Below are 18,378 nucleotides of genomic sequence, written 5' to 3'. Positions count from 1 at the left end.
ATTTTACAACCAACGGACGTTAATTCTCCTTTATATTTATTATTTATTATTTATCTTACTAAATCAAGACTACAAAATATCATTTGATGAACAATCTTTTCACATGTGTGTATTGCCATTGAGGACATCGTTTATTGACATTTTAAATGAGGTAAAATAATTGTAAATGAAAAATAAGCTAGGCCTAGGCTAATTAAATAAAAAAAATAATACAGCAGTACAAACAAGTTCCTGTCGTGGACAGCGAGTGGAAGAGGAGACTCCCATGAAGTCAAGTGTACGTTTTTCTTATTGAAAAACAGTTCCATACTTTAAATTTACGGTCTAAACTCGTGTTTGCCATTCACAAATTATCAAACAATACATTGTTTATTCCAGTAAGCTGCAGCAATCTTTCTGCACATACAAATAAACAACATGCTTTTGTTTCGTAGGTTCGCTTCGCGTAGCCTTGCTTAGATTGTTTATATCAGGCTACGAAGCCTGCGCACAGGTTAGATTGTTTATATCAGGCTACAATGTATCTATGAAGCCTGCGCGCAGGTAACAGTGCAATATTTCATGACTGTACTGTAGCAGTTTTTCAGCTCTGTATGACTAATACACAGTCATATATTTAATATTTTTTTCTAAGAATGTTGGTGAAATTCCTACCCTTGGCTTTTGCCCGAGGAAAGGCTGTTATGTTGAATTAGCCATAAAGTAGGGGGGTGGGGGTGGGTTTACACCTGAGGTGGGCCTAAACCCGAGGAACTAGGGATTGTCACAGTCATAGTATAATTGTTGTTATTTCTTGTTATTATTATTATCTTGCTATTATAAATTGTTCTTACTAATTTCCTTTGTAGTCTCCACTACGGGCAGAGCCCTATGATATTCAGTTTTCTGAGATGAAAGTTGATGAACGGAGTCCAAATGGTGAAAATACTGTAAGTCAGTTATTCTTCTTCAAGTCAATTCAATTAAGTTCGATTTTATTGGTTGAAACTCATAAAAATGGCTTGAAATTTGCCTTACTTGTCACAGATTACTATATGAATATTAAAAAAAAAAGGATAAAATGTGCACATTCTACAGATCAGACGAAAAAAAATGTTGAAACAGATAGTTAAAATTGAACAAGTATAGTAAAAAATTTAAATGTAGAACAAATTAAAGCCAGAAATGATTATACAGTAAACACAAATATTAACAAACATTTTCATAAGTTTTGGATCAATTTACCACTTAAAGTTAAAATGACCATTTAGATTACTTCAAAAGAAAAATTTTGTAAATGTCAATACATTTAATATGCAGACGGTAAAGATATGCGCGACGCCACATTGGAACAAAAAGGTACATAATGTGATCATGCGCACATCAGTAGTTTCTGTCTATCTTCATGAAAATTACGTTACTTTAATTGTAATATATACTCTGATAACTTTTTTCTGATGATTTTTTTCGTGTCAGGAGAAGTAATACCCCTACCTGACGTACTATAGTACTGAATGCTCAGTATGTTTCCAAAAAGTTGCAAAAAAAAAATATCCCTCAAGTGATTCGGCTTGGAATTGAACCCACGATCTCTAGTTAACTAGCCTGGTGTCTTAACCACTTGACCACCGAGCTTGTGCTTGGTGGCTAGTGATGAATCTGATCACCAAGTAGCAGTGGGTACTGCAATGCTATTCTGATGGCGTTCTGCATTGTGAGAAATAATAGGAATTAATGTTTGCCCCTACCTGATATGTAATAGTACTGAATGCTCTGTACATTCACAAATCCTTGCAAAAATATCTTGTAATATTCTTTTTTTAAACTTTTCAGGTAAGCATATGTTGCGGACGAAAGACGCTGTTCCTGTATAATTTGAACGATTCCGATAACCCCATTGAACTTGCCTTTCAACAGCGTTACGGGAATGTAGTCGGCTATCAGTGGTAAGGATGACATTCAACATGATATGCACTATAAGTATGATAACTATTTATTTATTTATTTTTTAAACAATATTTTGCGAGGGTGGTCCGCCCCGCCAGAGCTGATCAATCGGGGCCCTCAGGACATGCAATTAAAGACAAAAAAAAGATGAAAATTAAACTAGATCTTCAACATAAACAAATTAATTATATTAAAACAGAAAAATGAAAACAATCAGAAAATATTTTAAAAATTAATTTAAGGAAAACATTAAAAATATTATTAACAAAATTAAAACAAAAATAGAAATTTACACATTAAAAACAATTGAAATGATAAATTCATCAAGAGAAGTAAAGAGAAAATAAATAATTAAAACTATTACATAAATAATAATATCTTGAAGTAAACAGGTTTATAAAACATAAATAACTTACTTTACAAAAAAAAAACAAAAAAACAAAGCAAAATCAAGATATAAAAATATATTGCAACAAAAAGAAATGGCCACAACTAAAATTACACAAGAACTGAAATGGTGGTCCAGAGATTTTATTAAAGTCAAGCATTGGTAGTGGTTAATTATTAATGCAATTTACCATCCTACAGTTTGCTCTCTATGTTTCCTAGCAGGCTATGTCTATTATATCAATTAAAGATAGGAGTTTGAATAATTAAATACAGAGCAGTTTGCAGAGATCCCAAGTTTGAAAACCAAAAAATAGGGAGATTTTTTTCGTGAAGCGATCGCCTCCTGTAGCGACGCGCTGTGACGCCTTAACACGCCCTGTGCAACATGAAAGTATTACACAAAATGAAGAAAACAAACAATTTTCATTAATTTGTTTACTTTTATTTAACAATTTTACATTTGTTTACACATTGCAGTTGGGCTATATAAATTTATAAATATTATTATTTATTTTAAATTTTGCTAGTAAAGCATTCTTGGCAGCAGTCAACAAGGCTTTGCTTGGTTCATTGGCATATTAGATTCTATGGCTGATTTACTACATCTCTTCAAAGAACATAGAACTGCAACTTGCAAGATCCACACGTTTGCTGAAAAATTAAAAAATAAATATATATTTTAATTTACTTAGTAAATCATACTACATGTTTTAAGTCTGCGTTTATATATGTCTAGCCTATACTAATTCGTACATAATGCCATGAAAAAACATTAAATCCTGCCTCGCTAGTCTCCATCTGTACGTGCGTAACTAGGCCTAAGGCCGATGAGTCACGACCACCACTACACACAGACGCCCACTCAATACAACGCACATACCCTGCAGTGCAGATAGAGCCTAGGCCTACATGTATTTCGGGATTGATATTAAAAAAAATTCATCTTTCGGAAGACTACTTAGTACCAAAACCTACTAACTATGATTTTTTTCGTATTGTTATTAAAGAACTGAAGCTTACTTGAAAGAAAAAGTATTTTTTATGCACCGATTCTACAAAGTTCCAAATCTTCGCGGCGAAAAAACTTGGGGCATCCATTCCATGTGATTTCTAATTTCGTTAATTTGTTGAAATTTATTTACTCAACTGACAGCCATCTCATTGATTGAGGTCGGCGCGGATGAGAAATATCGTAACATGGAGGATAAACAAGGCGATTCTACCACGGATCTAGGCCTGCCTTGCAATGGAGTTGTTATTTTGATAAACAACTTAAATAACAACTCCCTGGTCTTGTTTACGACATTTTAAGGCTGAGCGAGCGCCATAGTATATTGGCTTAAGATAAGAAATTTTGTTTCATTGCTCTATGACATCGTGGAAATCACATTTTTTTGTGAAATTTTCGGGATATTTAAAAAAATCGGGAGATTGTTAATAAAAATCGGGAGGGCGGGAGACGGTCTCAAAAATCGGGAGAACCCGCGATTTTCGGGAGAATTGGGATCTCTGAGTTTGTGTTGAGTGAAAAAAGTTAATAAATTTTTACTTTATAGCAAATTTTAGTTATCATGTCAAAATTATTATGACAACATAACCTTTTATCACTTTTTTAGTACTTTTTTTGTGGTTTGATTGTATATGTGGCAAAGACAAGCCAAACCAGTCACTCGTCGCAAAAATCGATTTTGAGTTATGAATACAGTGTTAGAGAGTAAAATAATAGCTAAAAAATGGTAAAAAAATCATTCAAATCGGACATTTCCTTATGAAGTTAAAAGCGTTTAATCACACAGCTGTTTAAAGAACAATATATGAGAAATCAGCCTTCAAAGTTTATGATTTCAGGCATTTCTCACGCAGAAACTATCTTTAAATCCTTAAAAAGTATTGTTTTAAAATTGAAAATGGGGAAAATAACAGCATAGAATGATGTATAGATATATAAAGGTTAGTTTAGTGCAATAAAATAGATTTTTAAAAATTTGACATTCCAGCATGTTTTGGCCATTTTCTCTGTAACACGATTTGCGACGAGTGGCTGGTTTGGCTTGTCTTTGCCACATATTATAGCTATTGTATGATTATAATTTGTATATATAGCAATTTTGTGTTGTATTTTAACTGTTATTGTAACTAATATGCCAGAATTGGCTGGTCCCATTTGAGAGAGTGATGGTAATAACGAATAAAGCTCTCAGTGTCCTGAATATCAAATTTTATTTTCAACAAAAGCACGTGACATGCCTAAATACAGTATGGTAATGATGACATCACATCATTACCATATTGTAATAGGCACATCGTGACTATATATGGGCATACAAAGATTAAACTAAACTATGATGCATGAATAATGGTGTTTCCTATATTCTATGCTTAAATCATTAATATTCGGTGGTGGTAATCAATCAAAACAAATTTTTTAGTTGTTAAAATGGCTGTAAATCAGCAAAAACAGCTTCTTTTTTATGTGTGTTATAGGAATTTTATTTATTTATTTATTTGGACATACACTTTTCAAACAGTGGCACACTTTGAAATAACAAAGGTCTGTCCTATAATGTTAACAAAAGCAAAAAAAAAACAAAAAAAAAACACCAACAATGTTACAGAAGTATTAAACAAAAAGGGAACTTAACACTATAAAATACTTATACTAAACAAAATTACTGTACAAGCTAAAAAAAATCATATTTATCTATCTATATTACCATCCACATCAAAAATTCTTTTTTAATATTTGCTGTACCCATACCCTCTGTAACATATTTCTTTACACCCTCATATCCAATAGCAGTGTAAAAACCTAATAAAAACAATTAATTAATTTAATTTAAAAAAAAAAAAATTAAGGTAAGTATGGTTACAGTTAGGGCATGGAATTTATAATTTCATTTCGCAGTTTCTATTCCCTTTTAATGTATCTTTTGCAGAATCTATCAAAAATATCTTCACATTCACTGTTGATAGGTAGATTCCAAAAGATATTTAAATTTAGTATTTTCATTTGCATTACGGAATTTGTAATATAGTTCATAGTTTGCCAGTTTGGATTAAATCTTTGTTTAGATTATACATTTCGTCGATGCAAATTTTATTCAGAGCCAGACAACTTCAGATGGTTGATATCCTCATCAGAATTAAGATTACATAGTTTACATTTCTTATTATTATCCAAATTCCATTTTGAAGTTCTATTGTTTAATGTAAGGTATTAGATCTGAGTTTGAATTTTAATGCACTTTCTTTAAAATCAATTTGTCAATGAGGTAATTTTCGAGTTCAGGTTTTGGAAGTGGTTACATATTTGATCCATTTAAATAGGAAATTTATAATAATTGAATTTTTTATGGATTTTTCAAATTTTCAAACAGACTGTATCTTTATCGTATAAGTAATTTATTAATTTAAAATCTGCTGTTAATTATTAATTTAATTTGTCAATTTATGATAGTTTACCATTTGCTTCTCCTGGCAGATAATGTCAATATCCATTAGTTGATAATAACTTTATTGATTAAATGTTGAGATTGCTAGGCAACGCTGCAGTTAATGTCCTTATAAGACGTTTGTATAATACAGTGTTGCTCTTTCGATGAAATAATGACAGCAGTGAGGATAGGGAGCATAAATAATTTGAGGTCGAATCTGCAAGTCACAATTTGCATAATGTAAGGTAGTTTAATTAAGAGAGCATCTTATACAATCGATAGATCATCTCCAAGATGCTTTTTTTAGCACGAAAATATAGAAATCTATCAAAAAATAATTTTTTCTTTGGGATTTGGTTAGATATGATTAGTACTGTTGCTTAATCCAGTTTAATCAAAGTTGCATCTTATACAATTGATAGATCATCCCTAAGACACTTTTGTTAGCATGAAAATATACAAATCTATCAAAAAATAATTTTTTCTTTGGGATTTGGTTAGATATGATAAGTACTGTTGCTTAATCCAGTTTAATCAAAGTTCCATCTTATACAATTGATAGATCATCCCTAAGACACTTTTGTTAGCATGAAAATATAGAAATCTATCAAAAAATAATTTTTTCTTTGGGATTTGGTTAGATATGATAAGTACTGTTGCTTAATCCAGTTTAATCAAGTTGCATCTTATACAGTGGATAGATCATCTCTAAGATGCTTTTGTTAGCATGAAATATACATATCTATCAACATTTTTTTTTGGTGGTGGGTGGGGGGTGGTGTGAGTGGGATTTGTTTAATCAAAATACCATCTTGTACTATCGGCAGTGTTTCCAATATACTTTATTATTATGAAATTATACAAATCTATCCACCATGTAAAAACAAAATTTAAATTTTCTTTGTGATTGGGGAAGGTATAATGCTGTTTGACAATCCAGGAAAATATACTTCGATTTAAAGATATGTTTGATAATTAAAGACAATGTTACTATAGATTATCAGTACTAGCAAGTCCAGAAAAAGGATATATACTTTTAAGTTTCTGTTCCTAAGCATTTTATGTTAAGCAAGGTTTCCATAAAACTGCTACACGCTATCGCCAACAGTTTTAGTTGACACTGATTTGTCGATTAAAGCAAAGACCTTCCTGGTTGCTTCAGAGGATAGCGGTGCAGTTAAAGCTCTGGCCACACTATTAACTTTCATGTGACAACTACAAGTGACATGCCCATAATGATATTTGAATGTAATATGACATCTTAATGCCCATAATATATGGCCACATCACACAAATGTGTGTAATGTGGCATGAAATTTGTGTGATGTACCCATAATATATGGGTACATTACACAAATGTGACAAATTTCATGTGACAAATTTTCACACACATTTGTCACATGAAATTTGTAACCTGAAATTTGATAGTGTGAACAGAGCTTTAAGCCTTGCAGTGAAAACACTGTAGTGACAGTGTGGCAACTTTATGGAAACAAGGCTTCACTCATTCACTATTGGATTTTTTGACTCTTTTTTTTCCCTCTCTTAGGTATGGAGATGGGTACATTATGATAGGATTCTCAAATGGCTACCTGGTTGTGATCTCAACACACATAAGTGAGATAGGACAGGAGCTGTTCCAGGCCCGCAACCACAAGGATAATTTAAAGGCGATTGCTATCTCGCTGTCGCTCAACAAGGCTGCATCATGTGGCGATAACACGTACGTATAGAAGGTTTTCTTGTCTTCTTTCACTAGGCAATTTAAGGTTTCTATGGTATTACTTGATGTGGTTCTGGTTTCTGTGGTCTTGGTTCCTGGGGTCTTGATTGCTTTCTTTGGCAAGGGTACTATATCTGTGATCGTGGTTTCTGTGGTTCATGTTGTCTTGGTTATTGTGGTTTTGGGAAGCTGGGGAAAGCCATGGTTTTTGAAATATCTTTATCAAAACTGGAAAATCCTTTTGTATTTTGTAATCTAGTATGTTTTGTAGTGAAAGTGTGTTTCAAGAAAATTTAGTGAGTAAATAGAATGAAAGCAGTAATGAATGAATAAATTAATAAATAAATAAATGATTGATTGAATGAAGGGATAAATGAATGAATAGAGAAATGAAAAAATGAAGGATTAAATAAACAACAAACAAATAAATGATATAATGAAGGAATGTATAACAAATAAATGAACGAATGCAGAAGGCATGAATCTTGGAATGGAGGGTAGCTGGGTCGTTAAGATGTATGCCTTCCGAACTCAGGATCTTCTGCTTAAATCCTGTGAGACACTAAAAATAAAACTACTTTATCAGTTTAATGACAGTTAGTATATAGCCTAATACCTAAACTCAGTTAATTTCTTTTTTTACAGGATTAAGATCCATGATCTGAGTGAGCTCAAGGAAATGTACGCCATTGTTGAGCTTGAGGATGAGTCCAAAGGTCTCGGTAAGATGGCGTGGACCGATGACGGCCAGTTGCTAGCGGTCAGCTCTGCGAAGGGCGGCATCCACGTCTACCTCACCAAGCTGCCCGTCTTAGGAGATGCATATGGAACTCGGATAGCACACCTGACATCACTTTTAGAAGTCACTGTTGTCAACCATGTGGAACAGGTAGAGTGAATTATTTTTTTTTCTTGTAAACTATACAAATCAAGCAATTTAGGTAATGACTTTTTTTAATGTATTCTGTGCAAATCTGGCATGTGAAGATTAAATTTCATAGTAGCATACATACAATTGGAACTGCGTAGAAGCGGTTTGAACAGCAAGAACAGTTTGGTTTCCAAATCTCTAGGTCGGGGTTGCAATCCCTCGCTGTGCATTTCGCTTGTGTTCTTGTGCTTAAGGCACATTTTCTGCGTTTGAGTATAAATGGGTACCTGGTGGGGTTGCCTGCTACTGCACCAATATGGCAGCAACTACACTTAAGCATGTCGACCCAATGACCAGGCAAAACAAAGCGCTTTGTATTACAGTAAAATATCCATTTTACGAACGTTGATTTTACAGTATTCGATTTTACGAATGGTTTTCACCCCTGATGATGTCATCATCGACCAATTATTACCGTAAAAAAAGTCTGATTGCGCATGTTTTACAAAATGATAATGTATATTTTTCTTAATAAAATCAAATATTTATTAATAGTTCGATCTTTTCTTCTATTTCTGGTATAAAAATCACTATATTAATTTAATAAACCTAACCAGAACAACGAACTACCAACGCAAGTGTCGTCGGATTGAGTGGACATGTTTACGATGATGAACGCGAGTGTTGTGGTCAGCAAATTATTGACATCGCATGCAAGATATGATTGCAAAATGCATGTAAACAACACAATTCGGCGATCTAACAACTAGAAAGAACACGATAAAAAATGGGCCGTAAAACATACAGGTGTTTGAATAAGAGTTAAAATAATATTTTGTTAAGTGGAAGAATGCCAGCGATTAAAATAATTTGGTTTTTATCGAAGGTAAATTCAGCTAGGTTCTACACTGCTGCACTGTTGGTTCGTGCTAGGACTTGACGCCATCAGCCTATTGGGGCTCAATGGCAGGGGGTAGCTAGGCCTAGGTATTGGAAACTGACACAAGATCTGGTTTACAAATTTTTCAATTTACGAACACCTCTTGATACGAAGGGGTACGTAAAATGGACGTTTTACTGAACTGCTTTAAAATGTTTCATTCCAGGAGCCCCCTTTTCCAATAGCTATAGAAGTTGAGCCGACATTTGTTGCCATCGGCCCATACCATCTAGCCGTAGGTATGAATAACAGAGCTTGGTTCTATTTGCTTGGCACAAAAGGTGAGACCCCCTTGTGGGAATTTATTAATAATATTAGTAATTCTAATAATGAATGTTTATATTTATGTAATGTAAGGAAAGGTATAATATCTCAACCCATAGGCTGCAATGCAGAATTTTGTACTTCGGCTATATTTGCCATGTCAGTTACAAATTATCTTGTACCAATATTTGCATAAAAACATATACATAAATTTATACTGATAATATATGTGCAGCGACAAAAATTCCATTACTCATTGTTTGCATGGCTTTGGATGTCAGGACTGCAGAAGTGCATAATTATTAAGCTCTGTGTTCTTTCGCATTGATCGTTGATATACCAAAAATAGAACGCTGAAATTTATAACATTCAATAATTATGTGAGAAAGTTAATTAGCAGAGCGGTGGATGGTGACGTGATCACTATATCTTCATTAATTTATTTTAATAATGCAATCAGAAATTTATTGATTCAGTTTATGAGAAAAATTATTGATTCTGTGTTCGTTTTAGATGAGTACGAAGCAACGTCCACATGTAAGTTTTCTCATTGAAATGAAGTGCCACGCACGTAAATAATGGCGCATAAAACAGTGCCTTCCACTTCCATCACCGTCATCATTACCATGATAAAGAAAATTTTATTGAGCACTTAAAATACATTTTGTTGACAATAGTAATAAATTGTTGTAGCCATAGTATCACTTTAATCTTATGCAAAGATGTTTCCATAACTACATTTCTGATTATGTAAGTTTTCTAATTGAAATGTAGTGGCTCACATTTGAACAATGGGGCATAAAGAAGTGCCGTCCACTCCCATCATCATCATTATCATTATGATTAAAAATTAATTGAGTATTCAAAATACATTCATGTTGACAGTGATAATAAATTTTGTAGTCATTTTATCACTTTAATCCTATGCAATGATGTTGCGTGATATTGTAAATCAACTTCATTTTTTGAACGGAAGTCATGTTTTTTTAAATTTTGCATTTCTAATACCTTCAAAATCATATTTCCATTCTCTATTATCACGTTGGTATAACATCGATTCTATTTACAGTATTATTAAAATAATATAAAACTATCCTAATTCGAGATGAGTAGGGGGTTACCCCGGTGTAGTGGTACAGACAGCCCTTGTTGTGGACGACGAGAGTTGTTTGTACCGGGTTGCCGTGTAGTACAGACACGAAGGGACCCTTAGGGGCGAAGAAAGTCATTGGTCGAGCTACTAGTCGACTTATCAAGTGTCATGAGTATCTTATTTAATGGATACTGGCGCAGTACAAATCTACACTATTTATTATTATTATTACTAGTATTATTATTATTAATTTATAGTCAAGTTCCTATACTCAAGTCCTCATATTCAAATCATTGCTTATGTGATGAATATTTTGCCAAACCCCAACTTCGCGGTTATCCTAGCAACACTGGTCAGAACCTCTTCTTACATGACCAAGCCCCGGTCATCAGGGCATATGAACACCTCTTAGCAGTGCCTGTGTGCTCAATCCCTTTTTCTCATGACACACCCCTACCATCAGGGCCCCAGCACCACTGTGTTCAAACTCTTCCCCCTATGATGTCCATATCCCACCCTCACAGTCATGTGTGTGTTAGTTGCTGTTATGTTACACTGTTTTTATTGTAGTGGATTTAAAGATATGTGCACCCATTTATACTTAAGGTTGAAGAGAGGTAAACAAAGTGTGTAGAAATGGTGGCAGGCCTTGATTTATAAATTTTATGGTATCATGTTGGGTATGGATTGTAGAATAAAGATAAAGACGGCCACATGGGGGTGAAGTGGGGTAGGTGGTCTAGAAAATAAGCAAAATTTATAAATGATTACTAATTAATTGTCTAATATATATATCAAATGAAAAGGTGGTAGGTCTTGATGTATAAGCTTTATGATATTACGTAGGTTGTAGACGGTAGAACAACAATAAAGTCTACCACATTCAGGGGGTGGGGGAAAATCCAAGAAAGTAAGCAAAATTTAACAATGATTACTAATTAATTGTCTAATATATATACATCGAATGAAAAGGTGGTAGGTCTTGATTTATAAGCTTTAGGATATCTTGTATGCTACTGTATATGATATGTGGCAAAGACAAGCCAAACCAGTCACTCGTCGCAAATCGTGTTTCAGAGAAAATGGCCAAAAAATGCTGGAATGTCAAATTTTTAAAAATCTATTTTATTGCACTAAACTAACCTTTATATATCTACACATCATTTTATGCTGTTATTTTCCCCATTTTCAATGTTAAAACAATACTTTTTAAGGATTTAAAGATGGTTTCTGCATGAGAAATGCCTGAAATCATAAACTTGGAAGGTTAATTTTTCATATATTGTTCTTTAAACAGCTGTGTGGATAAATGCTTGTAACTTCATAAGGAAATGTCCGATTTGAATGATTTTTTTACCATTTTATAGCTATTATTTTACTAATATTTACTTTTTATTAATAACTCAAAATCGATTTTTGCGACGAGTGACTGGTTTGGTTTGTCTTTGCCACATATAAGAATGATATAGACTGCAATATTCAGGGGAGAAAATCCTAGAAAATAAACAAACTTTAACAATGATTACTAATTAATTGTCTAATATATTGATCAAATGAAACAAAATTGATAGTGTGGACATTGGTTTATTTATGTGTATCAAATGAATTTCTTCATTAATAATCATCATTGTCGGCATCACCATGTTGCCCTCCATATTCCATGCCACCATTATTATCATCATTGTATGATTCGTATTATGATTCTTTCAACTATTTTACCTCATAAGATCGGAACAATGATCCTGACAAGAAATACTTGTTTCAGATGTTTGTCGAGTTCTGTGAGTGGTCATCCAAGAAAATTATTGGAGTTTATTTAGTTCTACTAATTAAAGTGTTTTTTGTTGAAAATTTGAAATTATCTTTATTGAAGGATAATTTTCATATCATATTTTATTAAGTATATGTTAACTGATCAATATTAACCCTCTCCCATACATACCACAGCTTTTTATAATTGTATTTGAACTGAGAAGGTCAAGAGAAATAGTTCATTATGTAATGGAGGGTGTCAAACTTAAGCTACAGTACAATATATTCATGAAGTGGTGGTTAGCAGAATGGTGCATTCTGATTCTGTCCGCCATCTATTTTTCATTTGAAAATGACTAAATATATCTTTTAACACTACGGCAACCTCTGCTAACACTCTGGCCGCCAAACACAGAGATCTGCATGTTTGGTAACACAACGATTGACTGCCAAACACAGAGATTTCTGTGTTTCAGGTTTTTTTTTACAAAATCCAATAGATGGGGTAATTATCGACATGTCCTAACAATTTGAATACTTTAATCAGTCTGGATCGTAAGTATTTCAGTATTTGTGTGTTTACATTGAGCGTAGTGGTATATTGATGTAGTTTCACGAAATCGCAATCATTTCAAACACGTTATATCGTCGTTGCGGACTTATAAAATCCGCATACGCCTTAAAACTAAAAGAAAATGCATACATTTAGAGTCCGTACTGAGCCCAAAAAATCCGCAATGAAAATATAACGTGTTCTCAGCTCTGTTGTGCGAAATTGAGTAAATCTCCAAAAGTGAGTCATTCATTTTACTGTTACGGATCAAAATTGTGATTAGAATAAAGAGTTTGGTACCATTGTAAATCTAAGATGTTTGTAGTTCTTGCAGTTTTCAGTACATGTCAATCTGATCACATACGCACTGTCAACGAGCTTCGGAAAAGTGTTAAAATTCGCTAAAATGTCTGGCGGTCAGAGTGTTAAGGTTTTCCCTTATTAAGCGTTCTATAGTATCAGGTGTTTAGTGGGAAATCAGGCAGTTTAGGTTCTTAAATAGGTATTTAAGGGTTTTAAACTGTTCTTAACTAATTGGGTCTAGTTCTCAGTTAAGTTTTAGTTTGTAGGACGCTCTAGTAGGTTCTTAATCTTCTATGAACTGATGGACTTTGTTTACTGTTTTATATTGGTTTTTTTTTTTTTTAGTCTATCATTATCAAGTTTATTTAACAGCCTAACTTATTCAGTTCATTTATATCATTATTTCTCTAATATTTGACATTTTTGTAATCTTTTTATTATAACAAAATATTTAAATATATTATCATCATGGTTGCTATTATATCATAAATACATGGAATTTGTTACAAAATATATGTGGTAAAGAGAAGCCAAATCAGTCACTACATGCAAAAAAAAACAAAAAAAACAAAAAAAAAAAAACAAAAATAATAATTCCGAAACACGATTTGCGAGGATTGACTGGTTTGGCTTGTCTTCACCACATATACTTTTATCATTTTTATATATTTTGTTGTTTCCTTCACTTTTTATATTGTTCAATAAATTTATTAATCTTTCAATAATGGTAATATAATGCCAAATACTTTAGGTGCTTGTTTTTTATGAGAGTTTACCGCTTTGTATAAACCGGCTTTGCTACAGTGATTTGGTTCACTCTGGTTTTCACTGGTCTCCCCAAATTTCAGCTTTTTTTGTTGTTGTTGTAAATGACCAAATAAATAATGAAATAATGAAATGAAAGTGATTATTAATGGTACTTTATCCATATATTTAATTTGTGCATTGATTTTATTAAATTATAGGGCCCGAGAAACTGAGCGACCGTGAGTATCTTGGTACGATAGTCGGTATGTCGTTGAACGCCGATTATGTTGCTGTTGCATTTGAAAACCAGGTCCAGCTAAATCTGGTAATAAACATTCTGATTCCTCTTATTTGTCGTACCATAGTTTCTCTGGTATAAGCCCATCTCCTTGAACCAGAATTTCATTGGGTGAAATCCTCTGTTCATTGAAAAAAAAAAAAATTCAGATTTATATATGAAAGGCCAATCAAAACACAATTTAAAGTCTATACATTATACATTATATTATTTTGCTCTTATATATAAGATAATGTTCTAGTTTTAATCCAGTATAATAATATTGTAATACAGTGCACCTTCCAATTTGAGACCCCTCTAATTCCAAACCAATTTTCTAAGAATCAAAAACAATCGTCATCCTTTCAGCAGAACGATAAGCCTCTAATTGGTGACCGAAGCCCAAGACCGCCCCAAATTTGCAGAATCCCAAAAAGTGGTCTCAAATTGAAGGGTGAACTGTATTGTTGTTGTCATTGTTGTGCATATTGAAATTTTAACCACAGTGTTTTGTATTGTCAGATTGAGCCCGAGAATGGAAGCACAAGTGAAGATCGCGAGACGAGGCTGTTTCCGGGGAAGGACAGCGATGGCAAAGTTCTATGCCACTGTCTAACGCCAGAGTTTCTTGTCTTTGGAACTGATGTATGTAAACAGGGTTTATTCTCTCATATTCCTATCCTAGGGTGCTGTGTATGAATCATGCAAGTTAGAAATTTTTCTAAAACCGAAAGTTCCACTGATTAATCTCAGATAAGAAAGTATAATACATACTGATGATGACATTCCTGATGATGACATAATTAATGTCGAAATATTAAATCCCAACACGATGGCGTGTATTTCAATACTTGGAGTATGTATTATACTTTCTTATAGGATTTTTTTCTGTTTTCTTATCTTCAAATGAAATACGTATGTAATGTAAATTGACGTAAAAAAGAGGAGGAAAAAATATGTTGGCTGCAGAAATCAATCTATTTAGATTCATTGGAACAGTGGTTAATTAAAAAAGTAAAAAAGTGAAATTATTTAGCTATAAAAATTATAAGATTAACAAAATACTTGGGAAAGTTTAGAGACACAAGTGTATACATACTGTACCTTACCTTCGTTGACTGCCAGGTTGCTCTGATACCTGAGCATGCTTACTCCAGATGTTTTTATTCAAGAAACAATTTTGAAGCACCTATGCATTCACCATTACCTGTGTCTCGAAGAAGGGTCTACTAATTTGATTTTCTTCCTTCCTTTGTTCTTTTATCCATCCAGTGTGTATGGATACAAGAACACTAGGTCATAATTATGAATACCATTATCATAATTTTTGAGTCAGGTAGTGATGAAACTGTCAGTTTTTACTATACAGTTGAACTTGCCTAATACAGTATAATGACATTTTAGCGATAAAATTTGACTTACTACAGATTGTTAATTAATGGAAAACACAATAATGTGCAACGTAAAATAAGACCGACTTAGAAATTATTTGAGTTAGGCAAAGTCGACTTAAACGCAAGTGTAATAGTATTATATAATATTGTTCCTTGTCACAATTCCTCTTGTTCTTTCTTTCAGACTGGTGAACTGTATTATTTCTTTATTGAGGACTGGCAGTTTGTGAATGAGTTCCGGCATGTGGTTGGAATACGCAAGCTCTTCCCAGATCCTAGTGGAACCAGACTGGTCTTCGTTGATGATAAGAGTGATGGATTTGTTTACAACCCAGTGAGTGAATGTTATGTTTTTGGATTTCGTTCATCTGCTTTATCTGATCTCGTTGCGCCAGCAAAATCATTTGGTTGTGTCTCTAAGCTCTCAAAAACTTCTTACCATCTTACTTTGACGAAGCCAAAGTACAGAACCAAACAAATGGAAAGGAGCTTTTTTCCCAGAGTCATGGCTTTGTGGAATTCTCTTTCCGAGGATTGTTTCCCTGATGAATATAACCTCAATTGTTTCATCATCACTTTGTCCACTCTGAAATGGTTTATTTGATTGAAATCTTTATCATTTTGTCCTGCTTTCCGCTCTTTATCTAGCCATTACCTTGAATTTGGCGATTTCTATCTAAAAAAAAAGAAGAAGAAAAGTTATTCAACAACTTAACAAATGATGTTTGCCTTTCTTTCATATGCTTCAACTTATTTATCATGAAATTTCATCACATTTGTCGACTCCTATAAATACTAGAATTTGCTTGTAAGCATTGTTACACTGAAGATAGTTGTACAGAAGAAACATGGTTATGTCGAGTTTTTTAATAAAACAGTTAGGCCAAGCCTAAATGGTCAGTTTTAAATTGTGGTGATTTTAAACTTATAGATTAATGACATATTAAATTTGGCAGAAACAAGTTGTTGATGCTGTTTGTTCAAAGCAATTGATGGTTCAGTTGTACTAACAAATGCCTAATAAATGGTTTCAATGTAATCATTTCGTAGTAGGGTGTAAGCTTGTTTTCTACTAGATGACTTTATTCGCGCGAATCAAAAGCATTGGTTCATTCATATTTTTATTTATTTATTTTATTTATTTATTTATTTATTGGTATATACACTCAAAATGCAACAGAAGTTGAAATTCTTATGAGTTTACAATATACAGTAGAAGCTAAAGTACCAAAAAAGAATCGATAACAATACAATATTGCACATTAATAACATCGATAACAATACAATATTATACATTGGCAATTAGAATAAATAAATTGAATTATCCAAGTTTTTCGCTTCAGCGAAATCAACAGTTCAAACTGTTTCCACTATTTGCGAAGTGGAAAAATGTGCAGCCAATTAGAGCTCAAGAGGCAAACCAACGCTTTTGATTCGTGCGATTCGGTCTAGTGGAAAACAGGGTTAAAACTTGTTTAATACTTATTTTTGTTTATTTCTTAGGTGAATGACAATACGCTTGAGATCCCAGGTTTTTCAGCAACTGTTGAAGGCGTACTCTGGGAGAATTGGCCGTATGACAAAGGTGTTTTTATCGCGTATGATGATGACAATATATACACCTATGTCTATTCTAGAGAAACAATCAAAGGTAGTAGTTTGTTATTGTCTTGATGAAGATTCTTATTTTAAAATGACATTGTGTATTTTTACTTGGAGATACTTTTTTTATTAGTGAAGCTATAGTGTGTATTTCAGTACTTCAAGTATGTATTATACTTTCTTATCTGAGATTAATCTGTGGACCTTTCAGTGTTAAGCTATAGCTTGGTTTTAATCTCAGATTAAATTTAAAAAGTTCTGCCATAACACAAGAATTCTTCCTCAAGACTACACATCTCCACTTAAGTAGATATGTCTCATTCTAATGCCAAATGATGAGACTGCTTCACTAGTAAATAGATAACAAGGTCTCATAATCTCAAAAGTTCCTATGAGGGTAGTTTAAAAGAGGCAGTATATTGGCCCTAACGGTTGCCCATAAAAAATGATTTATTAATCTATCGGCAAAAAAGATCAATCAATCATGGAGCTAAAAAGACCTCTTAATCAGTCAGCCGAGTGTTTCTAGAGCTTTTCATTCGGAATTAATCATTAGTAAAAATAATTGGCCCAAACGGGCACCTATACAAATAAGAGAATGAAAAAAGATCTATTAATCAATCAGCCAGGTATTCCTACAGCTCCTCATCGGAGCTAAAAACTGCTTTAAAAAAATGTGATGCATTGCTTGTTGGAAACTTTATTTGTTTTTTTTATATGTAGTTTGTTGTTTTAGGATAGATTAGTCTAGATGCCAGCATCCTTAGCACCTGTTCATTACGTGCAAGGTGGTCTATGCACCTTCAAATGCTGGTGAAGGGTGTGGTGATGACTGGTTTTGCATCATTTTCAACTAGTTAATGCTTTATTTCAGGCCCACAGGTAACACTTGCAGGTACTACTAAGTTGCCATATGCTCAGAAGCCACTACTACTGTACAATGGGGAAGTCACTTGCCAAACTCCATCTGGCAAGACAACTACATTGCAACTCAGTACACATAATTTCCATGAAAAGCTTCAAGACCTCTCAATGGATGATGTAAGACTTGTTACCCTTCTTTTTTATTTGTTTAAAAAAAACAACTTATATTATAATTCTTTTATAAT

The 18,378-nt window shown here is 33.1% G+C and overlaps 1 protein-coding gene across 3 annotated transcripts in view; it reads left to right on the top strand.

Moving 5' to 3' along the window:
* The window catches only part of LOC117110076 (WD repeat-containing protein 19-like), a 40,468-nt gene that overhangs the window by 9,767 nt on the left and 12,323 nt on the right, over positions 1-18,378 (top strand). For 2 of the 3 annotated variants that reach the window (XM_033252658.1, XM_033252660.1), the window contains 11 exons: positions 849-929; positions 1,813-1,925; positions 7,300-7,473; positions 8,119-8,362; positions 9,451-9,565; positions 10,062-10,085; positions 14,215-14,321; positions 14,796-14,918; positions 15,852-16,001; positions 17,171-17,318; positions 18,144-18,310. In XM_033252658.1, coding sequence (XP_033108549.1) covers positions 849-929; positions 1,813-1,925; positions 7,300-7,473; positions 8,119-8,362; positions 9,451-9,565; positions 10,062-10,085; positions 14,215-14,321; positions 14,796-14,918; positions 15,852-16,001; positions 17,171-17,318; positions 18,144-18,310 — 1,446 coding nt within the window. The remainder of the gene's footprint in view (positions 1-848; positions 930-1,812; positions 1,926-7,299; positions 7,474-8,118; positions 8,363-9,450; positions 9,566-10,061; positions 10,086-14,214; positions 14,322-14,795; positions 14,919-15,851; positions 16,002-17,170; positions 17,319-18,143; positions 18,311-18,378) is intronic. The other variant, XM_033252659.1, reaches the window with a different exon arrangement.

This window comes from Anneissia japonica, unplaced genomic scaffold, assembly GCF_011630105.1.
Source record: "Anneissia japonica isolate Jap-2015-1 unplaced genomic scaffold, ASM1163010v1 scaffold287588_len240510_cov160, whole genome shotgun sequence".
NCBI lineage: Eukaryota > Metazoa > Echinodermata > Crinoidea > Comatulida > Comatulidae > Anneissia > Anneissia japonica.
The sequence above is the reverse complement of the archived record's forward strand: the minus strand, read 5'-3'. Positions and strand labels throughout refer to the sequence as shown.